Below are 23,570 nucleotides of genomic sequence, written 5' to 3' on the forward strand. Positions count from 1 at the left end.
AGTGTGTCAACAGGCTCTGATGGTGGCCAAAGTGAGGCAAAGTCGGGGGGTGCAGAGGTTAAATCTGATACTGAGGTTGATATACAACCATCCCCTGCATTTCCCACTCCAGTGAGCCCACAGATGTTGGACAGGTGGAGGGTGAGGATACTGATCAGGGAAGTGTTGCTACTGTGGCTTCAGTGCCTGTTGAGTCTGGTCATAGCCAAAGTGGGGGTGAGGTACCATACAGGAGGACGGATGGGGTGCTTGTAGAGGTCCTGCTGTCCCTCCTCCCTCTGGTGCAGGTGTCACTCAATGTATGTTTAGGGCCATCATGGAGGCACAGGCAAGTTCCCATAGGTGGTCCAGACAAATGCTCAGCATTGTGTATGTGGCACAGTCTGACATGTGTGACTGCCTCCACCATCTTGCTGATTCAGTGGATTAGATGAATGATACATTGGAACAAGGAGTATCTGTGATGGACTGAGGGTTGTCTGCCATGGAATGATTAGTGGCTGTGCTAGAATGTCTGCTGGGAGGGGAATGGCATCCTCATGGGCATAGGTCAGCCACACCATCTGCTCTTAGTCAACATGGCTCTGCCCGATCATGTTCCCATAGTGGCAGTATTTTCTACATTAGTGAGTGTGCTGTCCACAACCAAATGTGGCAGGTCATGAGGTCGTGGTTCTGGGTGTCTCCATGAAGGGAGCTCATCCAGTAGACATCAGTCATATTCAGATAGGAGCACTGCATCTGACCTTGGGTGTGGAGGTGCCAGTGCAATTCCTAGCAGAGCCAGTTCTTGTGGTCAGGGATGATGATGATGATGATGAACTGCCACCTCTACCATGCATGGCTCTCACTGGTCTAAGAGACCAAGACACAGAGCTAGCACAGAACTTGGCTGTATTCATGCAGACATTCATGTACCAATTTCACATGAAGAACCCCACAGGAACACACACACACACACACACACACACACACACACACACACACACACACACACACACACACACACACACACACACACACACACACACAACAGTGACTCATTTTGTCTCACTGGCCATTTATTGTTATATTCCAATGTATGCCTTCTCCTTACTCACTGACAGACACTCATCAACCTTTTGTGTCAGTCTAAACTTCCTTTCATGTGTGTGAAACTCTGTTGTTTTCTGGAATCAGTTATTCAGTTTTTACATGTTTTACATCCTTTTATTTATTATTAAATGTTTTACTACCTCGCACTGTGGCCAATTATTTAGTGAATATTTTTAATAACTTGAGAGTGTTTATGGTTATTGTGATAATACCACAGCCACTCCAAAAAGCCTTACTGCTTGGGTTACATGTTACCATTTGTATCTATATCTATTTCACCCAATACAACTGAACACCCCATTTGAAGAGTACTGTGATATTTGACTGGTGGCAGCAGTTACCTTGTAATTTGGGAAAAGGCACACAGCAGGTAAATTTGTGCCAGTCTTTCCCAAGAGTGTGTATATGTGTGAATATCAGACATTTAAGAGTGAGTGTATCAGACACCTGGAACTGGGACACAGTGCTCTGCAATGGTTAGTGTGAGACTCATTTGGGGACAATGAGTGAATCATATAATCCAGTCCCAGGTGTGGAGCCTATTCCTGGTGTACGCTTAGGGGAAATTGCATATTTCTATCCCTGTTTTTAGTGACACTCCCTTACCTGAGACAATGGTGAGGACTGAGACTCCTTAGTTACTCCCCCAGGGTAGAGAGGGCTCATCACACACATCATAAAGTATGCCATCATATTAAGATCTTAGGATTGCATGACAGCAATGTAGTCAAACCTCATCTGAACGTAACACAGTATAATTCTCTCTTTGGCATTTACCTCAACAGACACATGCAGCAGCTGGAGAGACCACAGGACCTTCTCAGCAAGATAACACAAGGCCTACAAACCATTCCATGATGCATGTGGATAGATTACAAGCCATGTCACTGTAATCTGTCTTTTATAGGATAAGGTGAGGTCTGCCTCCCCTCTAGGCCAATATCTGATCATGCCCTGGTGGGACAATTGCATATCCAAACATCTGATATTGCTGAGGACATCAGCAGTGTCTGTTGAGAATATGGTAATGACAGTGTCTGTTGAGAATATGGTAATAACAGTGTTCCACATGCTGTGTTGCAAGAGCATACACACACACACACACACACACACACACACACACACACACACACACACACACACACACACACACACACACACTTCACTGCAGTGAGAATACCCCCCACGTACCCAAGTACACAGTCTACAGAATACAGTACTTGATGCAAGTGCCATGGCACAAGTCTAACTTTTGCAAGACTGCAGCTGAACGTCTATTACATGACATCAGCAAGACAGGTGTAAGACAAGATGCTGGTAGGCCTGCAGTTTACTGTTGAGGTACAGACAGAAGGGAGCCTTGTACTCAATTAGTGGGCTGATAAGGGTGGAACACAACAGAGCTATGACCTCCCTGGTCTTGCATGTGATGTCCATATGTACAATGTGCACAATGTAGAATGCGTTTCTCACCACTATGGACACACAGTGATGAAAGTGAAGATTGTTATGAACATGTGTGCACAAGTTTAACACTGTGTTTCAGCTGAGAGGGGTGCTATATATATCATATTTAGATGATGCACTTAATTGCCAAAGGGGACAATGAGGCATTGTTTGTTGTAAGATTCAGTGTATGAGTTTGCCACCAATCATTTGTCTCGGTCAGCCCCTCCTCCCTTCTGTAATATATTATCATATTTGAAGGAATCTATACCAGTGTGTCTAATTAACAGTCATCTGCAAATGTGGTAAACCACAGGCCACCTACCATTGGCTGTGCTTTAGTAGTTTCCAGACAGTTGATGGCCAAGCACAGATCCCTGTGCTATTCCACTGGTGAGTGGGCTAGTCATGGAGGTGCAGTCCCAACTATGACAGTTTGTGTTCTGTTGGTGAGCCAGTTGCCTATTCAGCTAGTACTGTATGGCTTAATTCCCAGATGGGACATTTTCACTATGAGACATGAGCGGGGGGTATTGTCAAATGCCTTGGATAACTGAACAAAGGCGGTATGTCCTGCTATGTCATCCAGGTCTTCGAGGCCAGTATCAAAGAAGTCTCACAAAGGTCAATAAGCAAGATCTACCCTTGCTAAACCCAAAATGGGTAAGATCAAGTGTGTTAAAGGTCACCTCTGTCCCTGTGGATATGGTCCATGATGATTCCTGTGGTAGCTGCGTAGATCAAGCTTTTTAGGTGTATGGGTCAGTAGTTGTAGTTCTGCAGATTAACAGATTGATGTGCATTGCATAGCATACAACATTTGACATTACATTTTGTAGTGTGGTTAATACATGTATGGAAAAAGTACTGAGACCCTAGGGTTGTAGTGCTTACGGGGTGCCAACACATTGATGTACTTTACATATATGACATACAATTAGACAGGGACCACAGTTTGTAAGGTTTCCCTAAGCTCAAACACAGTGTTGCGACACTTGGGAACACATGTTAATAGCAATCTACACTTTCAACACTACGTGCCCATAGTGGTGACACACAATCTGCATTGTGCATATCGTACATATGGACATCATATCCTAGACAAGGGTAGTCATACCTCTGCTGTAGGCTATCCTTATCACACCAATAATGGAGTACAATGTACACATCTGTCTGAACCTCATCAGACACATAGAGCAAATGCAGAAAACACAGAGTTGTGCCTGGGAGAATTCCAGGCCTCCAAACATGACATACATGGAAAGACTGATATAATTTTACCTACATGCAGGCTGCTGAGAGGTGACCTATGGCAGCCCTCCAGAGCAGTCTCAGGCTCTGCCTTCTGTAAATGGACAACTGCAATTCAAATGAGACAACTACAATTTGTCCCAGGTTTCTCAACCTAGCCAGGGACATAAACAGAGCATGCTGGAGAGACAGATATATCCCACTACTATTCACACTCCTCTCTAATAGGCTCCCACTGCATGTGAAGCAGTGCTCTTCAATGACCCTGGTCAAGTGCAACCTTGACTACTAGGTGGGTGATTGTAAAGTCACCTCTGGGTTGGCACCTATGTCCCTCAGGCAGGGCCAGTTGATGCTGCTCACAAATGTGCTCTACTTCAAACAACCATCCAAATATGCTCAATAATGGTACTTGTGTTTTTACACAGCTAGGTTTCTACAAACCCTAGTGATATTAGGCTAGTAGTCTCATATGAACCTATGAAGCTAGGTGCATATGCAGGTCTCACAACCTGTTGTCAACCACATGGCCTGCTGATGTCATCTACTTTAGGTTCACCTGCACTCTTGTATAAAACAGACTTGTGCTATGGCATTTGCATAATGTACTGTGCTCTGTAGTCTGTGTACTTAGACAGGTAGGGGTTCTGTTCTCACTGCAGTCAACTGTGTGTGTGTGTGTGTGTGTGTGTGTGTGTGTGTGTGTGTGTGTGTGTGTGTGTGAGCTGTTGCTTGACATTACAGAGAGGATTTTACACCAGCATATGGGACACTTATCTTCTCAACAGGCATTGTTGATACAAGCTATATCACATTTCGGATATGCAGTACTACCACCAGGGCAGGGTCAGGCAGAAGTCATTTCATCCTATACAATAAAGTTTACAGTGACATGGCTTTCAATCTATCCACATACATCATGGCATGGTGTGTAAAAAATAGCATTATGCTCTATTAGTGCTGTAATGAGGTTTGACTGCAGTGCTGTCATACAAGCCTAAGCTATCAATATGATGGTGTGACTTAGGATCTACACAACATAGGCTTTCAATAGCAGTGTGGACAGCTCAGCAGGACTATTGTCAATGTTGTGATTAACATGGGACTCCACTTTTCAGATGGACATTACAAACACACCTTTCTGCATTTATTTCTAGAGCATGTGTCTTTGTCACCACTCAGTTGTGTATGTTAGCTCCTCCTATAATATGTTATCATCATTGGTGGACGTAATGAATGAACAAAATACACAAGAATCAACAAACCTGGTAACACAAGGGGCATACACTTTGGCCTGAACTGTCAAGAAATACAATTCTAACAATGAAGGGCCAAGCACAGATTCCTGGGGTTTGCCACTGGTGACAGCTCTAGTGATACAGTTTGATTCACCAACTTCCACATGATGCGTTTCCTCAGTGAGCCAATTGTTTACCCATCAAACTGCGCAAGGTTTAATCCCCAGCTTATTTTTTTTTCTCAAGGACACCTGTGTGTGGGATTGTGTCACAACCCTAGGCCAGATCATAATAGACAGTATGCACTGCCCTACTTTCATCCAGGCCTATCAGATGGAATCAATGTGCTGTGACATCACAGATCACCTACAGAGTGACCCAGCACATACACCTTCCTGGTACAGTTGAATACACAGTTCAACACATCTTCCACATGACATATGCTCCCATACAAGGCTGTACATCAACATGCATCCACCTGAGCTGGGGGACAACACATGATGCATGCATGTATAGAGACATCCTGACTCTCCTTGACTCTGAGGTAGACCAACATGTCATCATGGACTTCCTCTGCATGTGCACTAGTAATATTCCAGATGTGTGCAACACACCTGTGCGAAGTGTTACTGCTACATGAAGTCTGTTACATCTGATAGAAGAGGTCATAGAGGGCATGCATGATGACAACAGTATTGTCATGTGGAACATGAACAGGTCAAGTCATTTGACAAAAATCTACACTGGGGTATTCAATCAACATTGTCATATGTAGCCATAAACAGCTATATCACCAAATGGGTTGACCAGTGTATGATGTACATGGCATCTCACTATGTTCAAATGTGTGACGTGACATCTCAAGTCCAGTGATCAGGTCCATACATCAAATGTATTAATTAATTTAAAAATTGTTATTTAAATAATAATGAATTATCTTTTTGCATTTTAATAGGATATGTCACTTTAAGTGAAGGGCTATGTTTAATTGCACTTGGTTAATTGATTAAGGGTTTTGAAATGCCTTAAATTATGGCTGCACCATTTGTATTGCATCCGTTGAAGGTGAAAAGCCGAGGTACCAGATGAAATAAGATTCATTTTCAGCTTGATCCTGCTCAGAGTTGTTTTACTTTATTTTTGCATATATTTTTGTTTCTGTTATGCCGTAGTCAAAGGTGTCTGCTAGGCCTTTTCCTGCCAATTAGTTCAGTGATGGACATCACAGATGACAAAAATATGATGTGCCTAAACAGCTGCCTGAAGGACCATATCTTTTTGGCAATCATGGATTCCAACTATGATATTAGCATAATTCAGTCAGTATCAACAGATACCAGAGATTGCTACCAGAGCCATAAAAACACCTGCATTTAAAAGACACATGACGGAATTTGTTGAATCAGTAAACAGACATGCCACCAAAGTATAATGTGGCCATCAGACCCTATAATCACACCTATAGGTATGTGACCTAGGTCTTGGAGTAGAATGTAAATAATGTGAGTGGTAAATCCACCAGCCTGAGGTCACAGTGCTGACTATTCCCATGAATGTAACAAAATACTGGGTACATGAAGGACATGCACACCAGAAGCCATAATAACTTCATGGTTCCCAGACTTCATCACACTAATAACTGTACAATGCATCCCACATGTACCTCCCTACACATCTTCCAGTGATGTGTAACTGAAGTGTACCACCTTTGTCACACTTACTGGCCATACCTAGATGTTCTTTCTGGGGAATATACATGTCTGTCTGATGGTGCGGAACAACAACAGGGTCACAGGTGTTTACTAGACTAACAACCAGAAGGCACGTTTTAAGCCTAGCCATGCATTCTAAATCTCTAAAAAGTTCTGATACCCTTGATAAGTGTAAGCAGGGGCCAGGGAGATGAACCATTTGCAGGTTGCTTGTGTCCATTAGAGACAGAGGTGCCAAACCAGGGATGAATTTCCAGTTCCCCATCTAAATTGTGCAAGTTGCTCTTGAATTGGGTTAGGGAGGAACTCTGCTTCACATGGATGGGGAGCCTGTTCCAAAGACAGGGTAGTCTCTGGGATACATACCTGTCTCTCCATCAGGTCTTATTTATATCACAGGCAAGATTTAAGTCTTTAGAACGGGTAATTCTGGTGCTGTTTGTTTTGTGGACATGCAGGAAGTCCATCAGCATGGGGTTTGGCAATGCCCCATATGCCAGGCATAGACCTCCACTTAAAAGCCTGTAGAAGACAGATTATATGGACAGGGCCTTGAGGCATTCTGCATAGGGCATGTTACTTATGCCATGTATTCTTTTAGTGAGGAACTTCTGTGGTCATTCCAATTGTTGGACATGCCTGGTTAGGTACACACCAAAGGAGACACTGTACTTAGTGATAGGTCAGGTGAATGCAGAAGGCAGTGGAACAAGGAGTTCCTTGAACCTAGATGCCATACCTTTGTTTATAAGTTGCACAACACAGAATGATCTCCTCACTACTGTACACATGTGACAATCAAAGGCTAGATTACTCTCTGTGTGTGTCCATAATTACTGGGTCAACTAAAGGGTGTGTTGTCAATATGATAGTTACCAGGGGAGGATGCTTTCCTGATGGACACTTTATGTATTTCTTGTCATTCAGTTTTATTCCATGGCTCTGACAATAGTTGGTTGTATGTGTCAGCACTTCTTGGAGAACATTTCTGTCGGTGTGGGATTCAGTGTCAGCTCCCAACTTGCAATCATCTGCAAATGTAGTCAACCAGAGACTATTGACATTGGACTTGACTTTAGAGAAGGAGCTGCCAAAAAGGAGTGGTCCAAGGAGAGATCCACAAGGGACTCCACTTTTGACTGACCTCTTTGTAGAGGTGGACTCCTCAATTGTAACTTCAAGGGTCCTATCTGTAAGGCAGTTGGCTATTCACCAGGTGATAAACGGGTTTTTACCTAACCTCTTGAGTTTGTCGACAATGCCCAAGTGGGGTACTGTGTCAAATGCTTTGGCCAGGTGAAGGTTGGTAGTGTGAACTATTTTGCCCTCATCCATTGCTTTGGTGACCTTCTTAGAAAAGTTTTTATGTATTTACTGTTAAATTAATCACCTTTAGATTTTTCTCCAAACTATCAAATTGACTCCCTAGTTTTCTTATTGTATGGGCTAAGGTAAAAACGTTAGCCTCTCCTTTGATAGTCACATCACCACAGTAGTCAGGAAATCCTTCTACGTGGCACACCTCATCATAAAAAGGTTCTCATCCAGGAAAAAAAGAGGTCATTGTTCCCCTCTACTCGACACTCATTAGACCCATTGTAGAGTACAACACCCCTTTTGGAATGTACCTCACAAGACATCTGCAGCAGCTGGAAAGGCCACAGAAGTACCTCACAAAGATGATTACTGGCCTCAAACAAATGCCCTACACTGACCGTCTTAAAAAACTCCAGCTTTACTCCGTAGCATATCGCCTACTCCAAGGTGATCTCTTGCCTAACATATAAAGCCATGTCAAGCCCAGAGCTGTTGGACATGTTATACCTAAAGAAATCCCAATCCTTCTGAGCTACACGCTCTAGGGACCTAAACCTTGTCACCACAATAAACAGGACATGCTGGAGGGATAGATTCCTGTCCCAGAGACTTCCCATACTCTGGAACAGGCTACCCATCTATGTCAAGCAAAGTTCTTCATTAGCACTCTTCAAGAAAAATTTTGATGAGTGGATGGGAAATAGGAAATACACCCCGGGGATCACTTCTGTGTCCCTGCTCGACAGTGGCACAGGAAAATAGCTTTCTTGGGTGGCGTAAGCCAGGGAACCTTGTTGGCTAGGCTTACGTGCCCTTGGGCCGATAGCCTAGTACCTACCTATGAAATTGTAACAGATTATTGGGCATGTATCCATTAATCTTTAGAATATCTACCTTTTCATTCTAACATCACTCCAAACCAGCATCAAGATATAACAATGTAGTGCCAGCAGACATCCTTACCTTATGCCAGTTTTCATCTCTAGTCATTTAGAAAGTTGTCTTGTTTTATTGTTTCTTACGAAGTATTTCTTTCATACAACTGTCTTACCAGTGATAGTTTTTTTCTTTTTTCATTTTCCCATTAATACATTTCTATTTACTTTATCAAAAGCAATTTCTAGGTCCAAAAATCAAGCTGTGATTTTATGCATAACAATGAGCTACTGTTTTTTTTTTTTTTTGAGAAACATATGCAAGTTGACATTTAAGAAAGTCTGTTTTATTAATTTCTTATTTTAGGTTTTGAATAATAATAATAATAGAAAAAAACTTTAAGTAAAGAGTTCTGTGATATTATGAAGTGGTATTTATTCAGATTTGATTTAATCCCTTTTCTATGGCTGGGAACAATTATGCTTTATTTCCATGAAGTGAGACCTAGTTTTATATCCATCTCAAAATATTCTTGAATCACAATGTCCAGTTTGCTGTTGATTGCAAATTATTAATCTGGTCCTGCCTTTGGACTTCATCTTTCAGCATTAATGTACTTTCTCCAAACTCTTTATTACTGAATTTACTAACCAGTTCTAGGTTTCCATTGTTTGTAATATATAGTAGATTTCCCCCTCTCTTTTCTTTCCCTTTATTTGTAATATATAGTACATTTCCCCCTCTCTTTTCTTTCCCTTTATTTGTAATATATAGTACATTTCCCCCTCTCTTTTCTTTCCCTTTATCTGTAATATATAGTACATTTCCCCTCTCTTTTCTTTCCCTTTATTTGTAATATATAGTACATTTCCCCCTCTCTTTTCTTTCCCTTTATTTGTAATATATAGTACATTTCCCCCTCTCTTTTCTTTCCCTTTATTTGTAATATATAGTACATTCCCCCTCTCTTTTCTTTCCCTTTATTTGTAATATATAGTACATTTCCCCCTCTTTTCTTTCCGTTTATTTGTAATATATAGTACATTTCCCCCTCTTTTCTTTCCGTTTATTTGTAATATATAGTACATTTCCCCCTCTCTTTTCTTTCCCTTTATTTGTAATATATAGTACATTTCCCCTCTCCTTTCTTTCCCTTTATTTGTAATATATAGTACATTTCCCCCCTCCTTTCTTTCCCTTTATTTGTAATATATAGTACATTTCCCCCTCTCTTTTCTTTCCCTTTATTTGTAATATATAGTACATTTCCCTCTCCTTTCTTTCCCTATATCTGTAATATATAGCACATTTCCCCCTCTCTTTTCTTTCCCTTTATTTGGAATATATAGTACATTTCCCCCCTCTTTTCTTTCCCTTTATTTGTAATATATAGTACATTTCCCCCTCTCTTTTCTTTCCCTTTATTTGTAATCTATAGTACATTTCCCCCTCTCTTTTCTTTCCCTTAATTTGGAATATATAGTTACACCATATTTCTTCACATTTTAACAAGCCTTTTTTTACTCATTCTAACAGACATTAGCATCTACTATGCTTTGCACCATTTCCCTTGCAGCCATTGAAAATAACTCAAATTTGTTATTTTTTCTTTTAACCACATTATGGTTCCTTCTTTACTTGCCTAAAATAATACAGAAATTTTAACCTCTCAAAATTTCATCCAGTTTCTCATTAAACTCCTTAAATTCTTTTCTTTACTTTCTTTAATCAAACTATTTTCATGAAATTATGTCATCATTACCCGCGGTTTCTGGTAATTTCCTCTTCATTTTAACTGTTAATTTGCCATAATACTGACATCCACATAAATAGGCAAATGACCACTTTCAGTTCTACGTTTCACATGTAATCTAATTAATTTCAAACCTGTTATGATATAGTCTATTACACATTTAGAATAAAAAAAACCAGGATAAACCTGTATTCTCATTTTCCTTTATGTCTCCATCAAGCTCAATTTGAAAATTAAATTTCATGCAAGTTTGGATAACTTCTCCCCATTCGAGATTTGCAAACATATCTTGCAAATGTTGCCTTTCTTTCTTTTCTAAATAATCCATAAATACACTACATCTGCCTGTTCTTAAATTACAATTTCCACTTCCACATACTGAATTTCTCTTTGAAGACTTACTGAAATATTTTCTTTTTCTCATATAGCATCGGTTACAGTTTTCTTATAAGGGAGATATATATTAACCAAGTAAAGCTTCCTCATTGTGTACTATCACTATACAAAACCTGATTTGTATTACGTTTTGATTCAACTCCTTTAGCGTTTTAACAAGTCATAAAGCTGCCCTTGATTCTACCATACGTTTTCTGTTGCCTTCATTTCATACACTTCATACCCATTAAAAACTTCTTTTATAACAAAATCCAGGTTTCTTGAATGTGTAGAATTAAAAACTGTTTAATACACTCTCTGAAGTTTTTGTTGTTCACACTTTTCTTTATTCCAGCCTTATTCCAACATAACATATTCAAACAATCTCATCAGAAAGTCAATTTTCTATGGTCATTTTCATACAGACTTACTAAGCATATTCCAACCTCATCAAACATCCTATTATAACACATCACATATAGCAATTTTTGTTGCACCACATACCTATTTGTGTAGGTACTACAGCTTGCTCAACCCACTTTCTCTCTCTCTCTCTCTCTCACCACACACACGCATAAGCATTCCTTCAGTGCATAGAGCAAAACAATTCTATAAAGATGGTAATGATAAATAAATGAAAAAATTTAGTAGCAATAAACTGAAAACATTGACTTATAGGATCATAGGAAGTTACTAAGCTAATGGCCCTGGGGCCCTTACAAGCGTATCCAAGGGTTTATACCCCAAAAGAAACCTCAGTCAGCACCTGTCATCCCTGTCAATGAGAGACACAGGTGGAACCCCTGGGACACAATTTGTGGTTTCCCATCCACTCATCAAGGTTGTGCTTTAACTGGGCTAGCGAGGTGCTCTGTTTGGCATGTATGGGAAGTCTATTCTATAGACGGGGCATCCTCTGGGAGACAAACCTGTCTCTCCAGCAGATTTTGTTGATGTCGCACATTAGATTCAGACCTTTTGAGCATGTAGTGCGTGAGGAGATAGACTTGCAGACATGGACCATCTCTAGTAGGGCAGGGTCCAACACTGCCTTCTAGGAGAGACACAGATCACCCCTGAGCAATCTGTACGATACCAAGTAGTGTGATGGTGATTTGAGCCTGTCTGCATAGGACAATTGGTGGAAGCCATGGATTCTCTTTGTGAGGTATTTCAGTGGCCTTTCCAGTTGGTGCAGATGTTTGGAGAGGTACATACCAAACAGAGCATTATATGCAATTATTGGTCGAATGAGGGAGGAGTACAGAGAGGTAATAACCTCCTCTTTTTCTGGATGCAATCCCTTTACTTATGAGATGAACCAAGTAAAAGGCTTTTCTGACCACTGCTGCTACATGTTGGTCTAATGTGAGGTTATCAACCAGAGTGCCCAGGTCTCTCACCACAGGTTGTGTGCTTAGGGGATTGTCGTTGATGTGGTAATGAGTAGGGTCGTGGTTTTTTTTGCCAAATGGTATGATGATTAGATCAGTTAGACATGCAAATTAGAAAATCTTTAGTTTAAGGTCTTTAGTAATTTGGCGGCCACAGTGGTGCAGTGGTTAGCGATGTTCTAATATTGACCCCTATTCATCGAAAGCTGAAAATAGCAAAGTAACAGAAAACCGAATTCTTTACTACAGAAAGAATTTGGTTGTCCGTTCTTGTCGTTTCGCTATTTTCAGCACTGTGGTGGAAAGTTACGGGTCGGGTTCAGGTAAGTGTGCGATTGTGTGGACGTGAGGGTTAGGGTGAGTTAGGGTTAGGGTGCGGGTCAGGTAAGTGTGCGAATGTGTGGACATGAGGGTTAGGGCAGGGTAGGTGAGTTAGGGTTAGGGCGCGGGTGGTGCGTGTGTGCGATAGTGACGGACCTTAGGGTTAGGGTTTGGGTTAAGGTAAGTGGGTAGATAGTGGTGTATGTACAGTTTAGTGTAGGGTCTGATGTAAGATTTTAGGTGTATGTGTGAGGATTGCTGTTTGTTTGGTGTGCTTGTGTTGTGTGTATGTGTTTTAACAGCAAATTTTTTCCCTATGAAAAAAATTTGCTGTTCTGTATGTTCAATGTTTTCAGCGTTCACTGAATAGGGGTCGATATTAGAACATTTGAAGTTCTGAAACTTTCATGTTCTAATATAGACCCTAATAACCATGTATAGTTTGTAAATAGTATTTGTAAATGGTGCCTTACTTAAAAGCAGAATTCATTCTACTGAACCACCAGTAAGGAACGTGAAGTTCAGCAAATCCTGAAATTAGTGCAAACACACCATATGGACTAATCACTCACAGTGCTCAGTATACGTTTTATTCCTATGTTGCAACAAAATTTATTGACCTTTCACTTCCCTCTTATCTTCCACAACTCCTCCTACAACTGGCTTCATTTGGTTACAGTCTTGCTGTTCATGCCACAATCTGCATATACTCCAACACGTAGCAGAAAGTAAACGCCAACCACAGAGATGGAAAGCCACAACACTTTATTCACATGTCCTGGTACCTCGGCAATTCGCCTTCAGTGGAACAATACATCAAATGAAACCCATCTCCTGTGGCTTTCCATTTTGTTAAGGTTCATAATGGCAACACTGAAGGATTCATTTTCAGTGTTTTAGCCAGACCACATTTTGATGGTGGAAATTTTAAGACAGAACTTAACAAGTTAGAACATAAGTTGATTCTCAATTATCACACGTTACATCCGGGGGACTTGAATTTAGATGTAGGTTTATCTTTATGAAACATCATATGATGTTTTATGAATTGTTTTGCTTTATGAGAAAGTTTTGCATTTGATATTTTGCATTTGACATTTCGCATTTAAAATATTTAATATTATTCAATGCTATTTCATGTATAACATCAAATGTCTGGCGTAGTCTTTACTATTTATTTATTTATCTATATTTATTTATTTACTTATTTATTTATTAATATTGTATAATTTAAATGTTGGATAAAGTGGATTATTGATAAATTAGTACCTAAATAGTATATTTATGGGTATTTCTATGGAAAATGGTATTAAAATGTTTTGTAAAGTAATTAAGTAAAAAGGAGGGAAAAAAAGTTTCTATCAATTATTTTATAATTGGTTGATAGAATAATGAGTTTGTATTGTTCCACTGAAGGCGAATTGCCGAGGTACCAGGACATGTGAATAAAGTGTTGTGGCTTTCCATCTCTGTGGTTGGAGTTTACTTTCTGCTACGTGTTGGAGTTTTTTGAGATTTTCTTCCTTTGGTGTTTCGTTATGGATCACAATCTGCATATAATAAGCAATCCAGTCAGTGTGAATCCCTGCTACTTTCACTGCATCCACTAGCTCAAGTATCTTGCTGGAGCTTGTGGTCTATCCCAAAATGAAAACTGTTTATTACAATGGCTTATAATGTCAACAGAAGAGTGAAACACAGACTTGGACAGAGTCAAAGGGGAATCACTGTCACCATCACAATCATTTCACTGATGCTCCAACTCCAAATGGGGCCACCCTCCAGACATAATAAATAAGAGATTCTCTGACAATTAGTCTCAGCCGCAGATGGTGGAGGAGCACTTCACTCCACTACACATCACATCAGTGCAGATTTCTGAAAACATTGTTATTCTGACCATCTGACACTATACATGGGTGACAAGCCTCACAATCTCTGCATAACCCCAGCCTGGATTACAGGCTTTTCTGCTATAACAGATGTCAATCATAGAATAAAAGGGGAAACGATCTTATTTCCAAGTCTACGGGCTAAAGAGGGGATTTTTCAGTTCTGGTAGACAAAAATGTCACAAGCAAAAAGGCAAGAACACTGTTGAATTACCCAAAGTAGCTCAAAGCCCATCAGAAATTCTGGGAAAATAAAGTCACACAAGGACTATTTTCTCCATCTCAGCACCAAGCGTGGAAGCTCTCCCCTTTTTTAGTTACTTCAGCTTGCTTACATATTAATTTTATTTAAAAAGAAAAACTCATTCGTAAACACTGCTTCCTAATATCATAGGATGCTGCTGGGTGACTTAACTCACTCCATCTACTACAGCACTTTCACTCCATCTACTACAGCACTTTCACATGTGTACTGTTAAGTCCCAGTGCCTGTGGCTTGAGCCTTTATATTAAGTGAAGTCATCACCTTATGGTTCAAACAAACATTCATACCTCCGGAACAATAAGAGTAACTAGAAAACTGTAAATGGCAAACTATGCAGGATAACTTAATCTCAACATTAGTGGCATTCATTCAGTTCAATGCTTTAAACTAGATTTTATAAGCCCAAATAATGGCAGTGATGATTAATTTTCTAATTCTGTATAAACAGCTTATGATACCTCAGTAAACATTCAAACAAGACACATACTGCCAGCAGGATTTCTTCAAATAGCTGTGAGCTTTCATAGGAGGCTATGCAGTTTGGTTTGTGTTACCTGAATATTGAAATATTTAGAAAAATATGAAAATTACAATACAAAGAAACAATTTCTTTTGGCTGTTCCCGGTTAGGGGTCGCCACAGCGGAACTCCGGTCCGCTAATGATTGGCAGTAGATTTTTATGGTGCCGAGGTGCCAGCTCGACACCCAACCTTCAACGAAGGCACGCCCATTCACGCATGTCTTTCGAACGCTACTCGACCACGGGGAGGACATGCAGACTCCACACAGAAGGCACTCCAGCCAAGAATCGAACAGGAGAACCTTTTGCTGTGAGGCGACAACATTACCGCTGCACCATATATAAATAATTTTCAATATGTCTTTAGCTACATTAGACAGAGGTCAAATATCAATACAGTTGTGTTTGCCATCATGTATGCTTTAAGATGAAATCTTCTGACACCTTGTATGTAGCATGGTTTTGGAATTGTTAATGCAAACATGAACAAACAATATTCGATGCCTACAGCATTCAGTAGGAGGTAAATACAGAATTACCTGGAGGTGCACTCAGCTGTAATGAGTTAAACGATGGAATAAATCGAGGTGTTGCTAAATGCTTCTGCTCTATGTTATATAATAATTTTGGTACTGATAATCACTATTGATAATCCAGCTGATTTAAAAAAAACTTGTTACTATTAAAGATGTTTATTATAGATTAAAACGATGAGTATTAATATTACCAATCTACAATGATGACTTTAATATTATAACTGGCCTGTTTCAAGACAACAAAAGTTTTTAGATAGAGTTGCTGAATATTTTCAGTCTTACTGGGTTGTGTCTGGAATGCTGGATTAGATACGAATTTTGAAAGGCCATCTAAACCTAGCAGATATGCATATCATGAAAAATGTGAGGTTTCTGCAAAATTTTTTTTAATGCAAGACGGTTCAACAGATGGGCACAGAGTGTGATTTCCCTTAAAGAAATATGCAAACAAGTCACCAAATTACATTACATTCCTGAGCTTATTTTTCTTATGACAATTTATTTAATTAGTGCAAATGTAAGGATAATGTATTTTGTGTAATCATTTGACAGTTATTTCAGTTGGAAGCAAGACTAAAATAAAAAAATGTTATCCAATTGGTTTAAAATCAGACGACTTTTTGTCACAGTATAAATGTGACAATACATAACTACTGAGTGGATAACACTGATGCAGCAACCTCTTTCAGATACAAATGGTATGAAATTTAAAGTGCCCACATATTGTCATATGGAGGATACTAAAGCATTAGAAAATGTCTTAAGATTAAACTTCTAGAGCAGCAGATGGTGTTTTTGTCACAACTGTTTGCAATTAAATTATGAAAAATACATTCCCATCAGGCAGAAGAAAACACAGAAGTAACAATGATGTAAAGCAGAGATACTTGCTGGCATGAATGAATAATGTTTGAATAGGGCTTCTAATATGATAAATGTAGGTAAAATATTAGCCTTGCAATGCCAGGTTATACCAGAGTGGTGACTTTAAAATGATATAATTCACAAGGTGTGTTAGAAAATGATCAAAGGCTATCAATAACACAGTGATAGATTTTAATCAATGCATAATAAGAAACGGTCCCAAGATAGTCATGGTATGTGTAAGTGGCTACAGGATACCTGTGGGCCTCAATCTCTCTATCCCCTCCAAGGCAGTAAAGATTTTTAAATCACTGAAGAATTAATACAGGCCCAGGCAGCTTTATTGCTAAATTCTATTCAGCATTTATACACAGAATTGTTCCTTACATGTATCAATTAATGCAATATTTAACTAGTGCACAGAGACAAATGCTATAAATAATGGCTCTGGATAAGGTAATATTGGCCTGTACTAATGATAAAGATGGAATGAAACCAGTATATTCCCATTCTACAGCGATACTGAACACTGACTGTCTGTCAAATAATAGTGAAGACTTTAATAGGAAAGGGGGGAGTCTTGACCTAATGGTTACGGTCCCTCACAGACACAATGTACAGAGCTCGATTCTAACCACTGGTCATTGGTTAACGTTGAAATAGGTAAATACTAGCCTCTCGGTCTGCAAGACTATCAACCTAAAATGCTTTAACAGCTATAACATACATTGACAATATTTTTTTCAATCTGGGTTAGACCTAGTGAGATCAACAGATGATGTTAATAAATACTTGCATGCTATTCATTATACAGAACAGCGATCAAATAAGAGCAATATTGATATAATTAAATCTGATGCATATAAAAGTCTTTGATCACTTATACAGGAGCTTCTTCTGCTAAGTTTTTGGAGTATTACTGTTTGACTTACTCCTTAACTACTGCAATCCATATCTGTGGTGAACATAAGCTCATATTAAAATAAAGAACACTGTCTCAAAAAAGTTTAAAATCATGACAGGTGATGTTAAGTATGCCTACGTTAGGCAACAATTGTATTTGCGAATAACTCTTTATTAAACAGAAACATGTACAGTTAAACAGAGACATCCATCAATGATGATGATAAAGTAATTAGGAGAAGTAAGACAGGTAGCTGAGATGGTGTAGTGGTACATTCCTCTGACTATAGTGCTTAGGATTATGGGTTTGACACTTGGGACTGTTGTTTTTGGAGGTTGGCATAATGGTTAAGGTGTTTATCTTACAGACACAAGGCACAGTGTTTGACTCCCCCATGGGGTAACTAGCTAGGCTTTAAAAAAATGGCCTATAAGGGAAAATAGCCTAGTACTAACCTATGAACTAAAAAGAGCAGCTTTTTTCTAATGCATTCAGTATATTTGGATATAAAATTATCTTTGAAAAATCAGAAATACTACAGTGCCTTGCCTATCTACAAACAACCTGTAGTAAAAGAAAAGCCATTCCAATATTTCAAACTTAAGTTTTTATGTTTAATACACTAGTCTGCATACCATCAGATTTTATTAGATTCTTTTAATACATTCCTTGATAAAATGAAAATAAACTTAACATATTAATTAGGAGACGAGTTCATTATTGGAAAGAGTTAATATAGTTTAAATGATTATGTTGCCCTTGATCATATTACGACTACAAAATGTAACACCTCCTCAATATATGGCCTAATCAAATGAAATTTATTTGTGAATTTCTAAGGGGAGGCAGCTACCCAAAGGATTCCATGGGCAGTGTCCAAGTCCCCCTTCTCTCAAGGAGGTTTTATCCATGCTACATACTGAAAGCTAAAAAACTGTACCTTCATAAATACAAAAGAACTATCACTATCTAGTTAAACCAATTTATAAAGATATTATAAATGTTACTTTCAGACATAGATTATCTGGTTACTACTTTAAAGTTCAGGAAGTACCTTAATTAAATATTACTTTTCATATATCAAGTCAATTTTACATTTATTAACTATATGTAAACATTTAATGGAAACATACAATAACACCTTTTCTCTATACTTAGATGCATCATTCCACACCTTCCCCAAATAATTTTGGCTGAACTCTGAGTGTAATACTCCTAGAGGGGAGCTTATTCTTACTTTGGTTCATAAAACACAGGAAGTCTTTTCAACTGCTAACAAGGGTAATGGAAGGTAAGACATTCTAGCTAAAAAGAAACATCTGGGGCATACAAATTGTCTCACAAGATGCATTTTAATTCTACTTATCCTGGTAAAATAAAATGACAGATTGCTTTAAAATCCAAGTGAAAAAGAACATTAAAGAACATTTGTAATAGTCATAAATCTATCAAGAATGCATCAGTTTGTTACAAGTTTTTTATACATAATTCAAAGCTCTACCAACTGATATTCTGTTTGAGGCTTGGATTATGCTTTAATGCACACTGATAGAACTGCCCTCAGATTTTTTGTTTTTGTAAGGATACATATAAAATAGACGACCACAACTGCAAAAAGAAATTTAAAATTTACCCCCCTGCTGTATCAACTTTACCCATACTGCATTCTTGTTTAACAAAATTAGAAATATTCCCTTAGGATGCATGGAAGCTAAGTGTTTAGCTTCAGTTGATAAGTGTTTCATACCTGAGGACTGGAAAATTAATTAATTGTCTGAGTTAACCATGGAGTCGACAGTGTACCTATATTTATTGCTAATGGGACTTTTCTTACTTAACTTCATACGAGTCTATCTGCGTTATACTTCTTGTTTTAGACACAGTGTTCTTTTCATTTTCCTTTGGAAATGTGCATTATAATAATATGTTACTGGGAAAAAAATCCACTGCATAAAGGAGGCACCTCAACTAAGCTTCATCAGTACCAACCTACTGCAATCCATTAGCCCATTCAGAAATTAGTAAAACATGCACACGGCATCAATTACTAAAACGGCTTAGTACAGCAATACTTCTCAGACTGTCAGCACGGCTTTTGTCCTGGTCATGGTATTAAATACAGCATCTCTTATCTTCTTGTGTCAAGTTAAAGTAGAACTTACATGACAACAGCTTAACATGTGCTGCCGTTACAGACTTAACAAAAGCCCTGGACATGTACAGTCATAATCTCCTTATATCTACATTTACCGGACCCTAAACTGGTACAAAAGCTACTTCCCTGAATGCATTCAGATTACATACCCAATTCTGTCATCCAGCTAAAGGGATACAATATGCAGATAACATCCCTTTTTTTACATTCAGTAGCGCTACAATAATAATAATAATAATGCACTCTATGATGCATTTACCCAAGTTCAAAACTGGATTAGCAACTCTTCCCTCTTGGTCACCAAACCTCAATCCCCACTGCCACGGCTCTACAAACTAAGATAATAATCATACCAAACTGAAAATTGTCTCCAACTTCAAACTGCTTGGTGTTCATCTTCACCTCAACTCACATTTGACCACCACATTAACGCAACTATATGCAAATTCAATAACACATTTGTCTTTCCTTATTATATCAAAAACTTCCTAACGCCAATATCTAGACTCAGGACTGTTATCAATATTCCAGTGTTCATTGATCTACTAACCTAGACTCCTCCCTCTTGGTAAAGTTAAGGGGGATCACCATGGAGTTCCTCTTTTGTATCTAACCAGTCCCTTGACAATATACCACTGCTTATCCCTAGTGACTAATAACTGGTTTGAATTTGGGAAAAAAAAAATTAACACAGTCCTTAGAGTATCCCAATCCACCCTGCACAAATCTAACAAATGCTGATATTCTCGCTTCCTCAGAACTTGAAAGTTGAAACCTCTCTGCACCCCAGCACTGTAAGAACCATCAGGGTCACTTACATTTCTTCATCACCAATTTAAGGCATGGAACAATCTCCTGCTTCATAACAAAAAACATAAGTTCCTTTATAACCTTCATAAGGAAGCATCTTACACACTGAGGCATTTTAACTGTAACTGTTCCCCACCATCCAAAGTGTAGCGCAGTCAAGTGTAGGCTCATACGCTCACTATTCATGGTAATCTTAACCTTGTTCTAGGTGCATTTCACCTTTGAACAGTCTATGACACTATAGCAAATCAGTACTGATACAGCGTCTGCACACCTCCAAACACCACTGTCAATACCGGGAAATGTACCATTTTCCAAGCAAGATCTCTCCAATCTGCAGGCCTAACAAAAAAGCTAATTGTTTTTTCTAACTGATGATTTACTATTAATTGAAAAATGTTATGCATTACTGCATCAGTAAAGAGTAACAACAACATCCAGTGTAGAACTGCATCACTGAATTCCATCTATTTTTGGAACTTTTTTTGTGTTTTTGTACTAATATACTGGAGCTTATCTCTTTAAGCCTCCATTGAGAACAGACTCGGACTGGCCAACAAAACCAAGAAACAATTAAAACAAATCAATAATGCTTTTTTTATCTCCGCTATCAGATTATTCCACTTTCTAAAACAAAAAAAGTAAAAGTAGAAATAAAAAGGATGCTTACTGTTAGCAAACCACCAGGTTCCGGATGTCTGATCTCCATGTTGCTGTGGCTCTTAATGGCCACAGCATCATTTTCAATAGATTTAACACTTTCTTTCATTATTGCCAGGCTTTCCTCTTCTTCCTTAATCTTGATTTCCAAGTTGCCATCGGAGTCTGTCACAAGGTAGGTAACGATCTCTTGTTTAATACACTCGAGATTTCCTTCCATCCATTTTAGAGTATTTGCTTCGTCACTCTTCAGCTGCTGGATGAGTTGTTGTTCCTTGTCTAGGAGAAACTGATGCAATTCTGCAAATTGTTGTTTAATGTATTTCTCCAAATTAAAAACATCTTCCTAGGAAACATAAGAATAAAGCAAAATAAGTAAAACAAATAGCTCTACACTGCAGCTTGACTTGTATTCATGTATTTCCCTTAAACAAATGAAATGAACAAATGGCAGCCCGTCCATTACAATGAAAAGGCATCCATCTGCAACACTAGTGATCTGGGGATGGACTGTACTCAAACCTCTCAAGTTTCTACTGCAAGAAGTCTGGACAATGCCAGAAATAATGAAGGGTCAAAGACCCAAAATCAGGGTCAGATGTTAAATAGTGCTCTTATTAAAAAAAAATTTACATTAGCATGCACTTTCTGAACGATTTGAAATCTGAACTTCAAATGGCTGTCATTTACTGACTTCACTCCTCAATAATTTGTCATAAAACTGCAAATTTGATGGGGAACAGACCAAAAATATGAGGAAAATTTGAACCTGCTTTGAAATTATGAACAGTCGAAAGGTATGCTAAAGCTCAGAGTGAGGGGCAACCATCTAAAATGTTCTCATTTCTGGAGGAGAGGTAATGGGGTACATCTCAGGTACAAAGATGACCCTCCAAAGCATATAACAAGAATCAATGCAGACTAATGGATACATAGTTAGATATGTGAAGTCTGAAAGGGAGGAACGTACCCTGAAGAAAAGAGAAGACAGGTGCTTAATGGGCTACCATTTAAGGTTGTCTCATAAAACTGCTTTAGAGCCAATAATGTCTACAATGAATCAACCACCTCTTAGGAAACTTATGACCAACAAAAGCCTTTCATTGTAAGAGAAGCAAAATGCCAGATTCAAAACACCATTTGAGACCATTCCCTCTAGCAAGACCAGTAACTGCGGTAGAAGAGAGGCCAGCAAAAATCGCAGTGCTTGGGATATGACCCAAGCCAAGGTGGAAATGTAAAGCTACCTAGATCTGCCAGAGTGCAGTCTCTTATAGTACATACTAGGTTTGGAAAGGACTACATGAGGCTGGCACATCCAAAGCTCACGTCTACAATGTGAAACATCTGCACAAACAATACTGACATAATTGTGCTGCCATTCAATCAATATCCTGCAAGGGTTACTACTCAAAAAATGTCTACAAATTATGTACTGAGCCAGTATATAATCAGTGTTTGAAGTTTTGAAACTGTCATGTGACAGATGTGGCATTAGAGAAGACATCTCTCCTTATAGAAATCTTACTACCCTGCTCTCAGCAAATAAGCTACAAGTAACCATCCAAAAATCCCATAATAAAGCAGGAGGCTCCCTCTTCTCTAATTCCATCGGAAAGATGTGGAATGGGCTCCCCAGTAACCTTCAATTGCTCTCATCACTACCACTTTTCAAGCCAAGCACCAACTAAAATTACTCCTCAAAGCACAATGGCTATGCCCATGTACTAACCCTGACTAACACTAACCATATTTTTTTACTGTTTCCCTTCCCTTCCCCATCCTCCTATCAGGATGATTAAACCTTCACCTATTTAACATACTCCTTTCATACTAATCTCCCTTTGGTTCATTACTGAAACCTATTCCAGCTCCTGCCACTCCCAGTATCTACTTGTATGTATCCTATGTCTTTTCTGAACAGGTATAAGGAATCTTCCATCTCCTCCATACCTTTTTGCAAATCATATATTGACCTATACACCTCTGTTGAGCTTCTAAAGCTATTATATGCCCTAACTTTCATACAACTTTTTCTTCTCTTAATACTACGTTCTACTATGTTAGCCTACTGTAAATATTGCATTGTTATCTTAAATATTATGTACCTTTACTGCTTTGATGTTAGTTTTTTTTTTACTATGATAGTCCATAGCATTAATGTATTAGCATAATTTATATGTTT

General features: G+C 38.7%; 1 protein-coding gene across 1 annotated transcript in view; it reads right to left on the reverse strand.

Moving 5' to 3' along the window:
* The window catches only part of LOC122814383 (E3 ubiquitin-protein ligase TRIM39-like), a 175,290-nt gene that overhangs the window by 40,652 nt on the left and 111,068 nt on the right, over positions 1–23,570 (reverse strand). Inside the window, exon 4 of the mRNA XM_044086967.1 lies at positions 21,396–21,731. Coding sequence (XP_043942902.1) covers positions 21,396–21,731 — 336 coding nt within the window. The remainder of the gene's footprint in view (positions 1–21,395; positions 21,732–23,570) is intronic.

The sequence above is a fragment of the Protopterus annectens genome, chromosome 10.part0 (assembly GCF_019279795.1).
Source record: "Protopterus annectens isolate FY-2018-M chromosome 10.part0, PAN1.0, whole genome shotgun sequence".
NCBI lineage: Eukaryota > Metazoa > Chordata > Ceratodontiformes > Protopteridae > Protopterus > Protopterus annectens.